This window comes from Lactuca serriola, chromosome 6 (genome assembly GCF_051521515.1).
Source record: "Lactuca serriola cultivar US96UC23 chromosome 6, Lser_US96UC23_V15, whole genome shotgun sequence".
Classification (NCBI taxonomy): Eukaryota; Viridiplantae; Streptophyta; class Magnoliopsida; order Asterales; family Asteraceae; genus Lactuca; species Lactuca serriola.
Window position 1 is genome coordinate 165,000,087 of NC_136413.1, and position 3,212 is coordinate 165,003,298.

Consider the following 3,212-nt stretch of genomic DNA (forward strand, 5'->3'; position numbering starts at 1 on the left):
CAATGATTTTTCATATGCTTGGAGGTATGCTATCATGAATAAATATTTTGGAGTTTTCAAAAAATAAAAAAATAAAAATAATAACAAAAATATTCATATGTTTATTAATTATAATAAAAATCGATCAAATAAATGTAATATATTAAATATTAAAATTTATTCATACGTATTTTTGAGTTCTATAATAAGTTATTGAAAATATTAATTAGAATTTAATTATATATTTTTCATAATAAGAGTAAAAACTAAAGTTTTTGTTAATAAAAGCTAACAAAAGATAACGATGTAAGTTAGAGGACGAAAATGTAACATTCAATGTTTATTCAATTCTAAAAGTAAGAAACTGAACTCAACTGGTAGAGCCCCAAGCAAATAGACCCATTTTTACAAGGAAAAAAAATTGTTGTGTTTCTACCAATCATTCTCAAAATTATCCTATTTTTACCAAAAACTCAATTTATGATTTGGAAGTATGGGTTAACTTAGCATAATCCTAAAGGTGAAGAATTATAGGATTACATTCATAGTCTAGGGATTTTAAATAGGATTACAAACGAACTCAACAAAACACAAAAACAAAGTTGTTTGTGTTTGCTAGTTAAAGTCTACTGAACAAACAAATGAACACCAACACATAACTAAACAAACTTTTTTGTTTGTGTTTTTTCGTTTAGAGATTATATTATCTGTGTTCATTCGTTATGAAGCTAAACGACGAAGATAAATAAATATAAATGAACAAACATACTCATATATAAACATCCAAACAAAGAAATGCACATAAACAAAATTGGTATATACAAGTTCGACAATTCAAAACATCCCAAAGTCTAGAAGCATTTCAAAAGTAAAGTCTATATATCATCATCTATATCTTCTGTCTTCTCTAAATCGCAAACTTGAAAAGTTTCATGGTTTGACTTCATTACATCCAAATAACTTTATAGCGTAAATGAACTGATACAGAAGGCTAACGAAGGGAAATGAATGGAAAAACCTATTTTTTGCTTGTTTATTAAATAAACGAATTCAAACAAACTTTCCACCAAGAGGCTCGATGAATTTTCTAATTGATTATATCCCTAGTTTTAACTTTTAAGTGTATAAATAAAAGGGAACTTTAAATGGCCCAAAAACTAATTAAGGGCACGTTTTGTGATAGATTATCATCTTGATTCCAATTTTATTTTTAGGCTTATCATCTCTCATTTCCTCCCCATATAAGCTTTCAATAGTGAAGAAATACAAAGCCGAATCTTGGCACCGTTTGAAGCATTTCTTTGTTGTATTGATTCCACAAACACGATTAGTTCATCTCTCTTTGTTGTATTGTCACCCTTCGCGTCTTTCCGCTATACCATGGCAATGATCATGTTGTGACTTCTTAATAAGAAAATCTGCCTATACATAGTCCTTCAAAGACACCGGGTCTTTAATTTTCAGGATTAGAGAAATGAAAGAGTTATATATGCCGTATATTCATATATAATTTGTACATACATATACCACATTTATAATACAATCTTTTAGAAATTAAAATTCATTAATTATATATAATTTATATAAGATGATAATTCAACACCGACAAATACTTTTTTCATTACTGTTCATAACAGAAAAAAGAAAAGTGAGACCAACATAAGGAAACCATGAGACCAAAGAAAGCAATCAAACTTGAGGTTGACGAGGAGGCTGCCCTAGCTCAACATCCTTGTTGGCCTTGAACACAGGCTCAACCTGGCTTAGATAACCTCCAAGTTGAGTCGACAATCCTACCTTATCGATGGGTTCACGATGATACGACTTGCAAATAAGATAAAGCATCGTTTGGGCGACATAGCCAAGAAGAAACATGTTCATAAGTAAAAACAGGCACACTACACCCACGATTAGCGTTAAAAACGTGAAGTTCCATACAAACACGTAGAACAAGATCAAGATCCCTGCAAAGATGCAATATAACACGAAGAACACAAACCATGATAACCACCTCTTCCCTTTAATAAGACTATTGCCTTTCATCATTGCTTTCAATCCATACGAGCTTTCTAAAACAGTAACCACACTAGCAAGCTGCCATATCGCTGTAATATAAATAAACCCGATGGCGTATACAGAAAACAACACCCAAAACAGGATCGAACCAAACGTGGTTTCCGAAATGGTGGTTGCCCAGATGAGAAGTACTACTCCCGACACAACGTTGTAGATAAAAAAACCGAAGTAAGTCCATAAGAAAGTTAAAGCAAGTCTCTTCCAAACCCTAGGGACAATTTTCATGACTTTCTTGAATGTCACATCACCTCCGGTATACACGGTGGCTATGGTGTAAACGATTGCAGCAGTTGAGAGGAGAGAAAAGAGGAAGAGGAAGGTCAAATAGACAAACTTGAAAACCCAATAGCCGATCCATTCAGATGATACCCTGCGATGATAGTAGTACTGGTTGTCCCTATTTTCATATCGCTCAATGCGGAGATTAAGTACGTCAGCAATGATGATATGAGCCAGGAAAATGAAAGAGAGTGGTAGGATGAAAGTTACGGTGATCTGAGCGAAGATTTTCTTCCATGAGAAGATGGTTTTTACAGATTCTTTGAAGAGGCCAAAGAAACCTACACTTTGCATCTCTGCTTGATCTCTATCCATGGATTATGTTTATGTTTGCAAAGGGTGGGAAAGGGTATAGGGAGAAGTGGAAATGAATAGAAAATTTCGGCTTAAATTTATAGAACAGTTATTCTTCAAAACGACTCTTACTTTGTAATGAACTATACAATGGTCACCATGTGTGTAAAGGTTAAATGGCCTTAGTTTTTCACGCGAAAGGTACAGGCCGGTTGGGTTAATGGAATCCTTGATGTGTGCTATGTTCCATTCATATAGGTTTAAAAGGAGGACTATAATAAAGAAAGGAAATTAAGGAGATTTTGGTATTACTAAATATATGACGATATGGTTAAGGTTCTTTATTTCTTATTTTTGTTATCATATGTATATTTATAGAAATTAAGTAATCATGCTAATGTGGAATATTTTCCATATCTCATTCATCCAAATCCAAAAGAGAGCGTAAGCGTACATAAATATTAAATACCTACAAGAATGAATATCGGCGTATCTATACATTTGATATTTAATGATATTTTAGGATACTAATGTGATACATGTCATAATTTAAATGAGTAGGAGGATTGGTAGAATTAAAAGGT

The 3,212-nt window shown here is 32.5% G+C and overlaps 1 protein-coding gene across 1 annotated transcript; it reads right to left on the reverse strand.

Annotated features, from left to right (window-relative positions):
• Window positions 1-1,668: 1,668 nt before the first annotated feature.
• LOC145060369 (uncharacterized) lies at window positions 1,669-2,649 on the reverse strand. Its single transcript, XM_079008051.1, has one exon. The coding sequence runs from the start codon at window positions 2,647-2,649 to the stop codon at window positions 1,669-1,671; it is 981 nt and encodes a 326-aa protein (XP_078864177.1).
• Window positions 2,650-3,212: the final 563 nt, after the last annotated feature.

Bases quoted from the DNA above. Each gene is read 5' to 3' on its own strand.
- LOC145060369 (XM_079008051.1), bottom strand. From the start codon at position 2,649: ATGGATAGAGATCAAGCAGAGATGCAAAGTGTAGGTTTCTTTGGCCTC.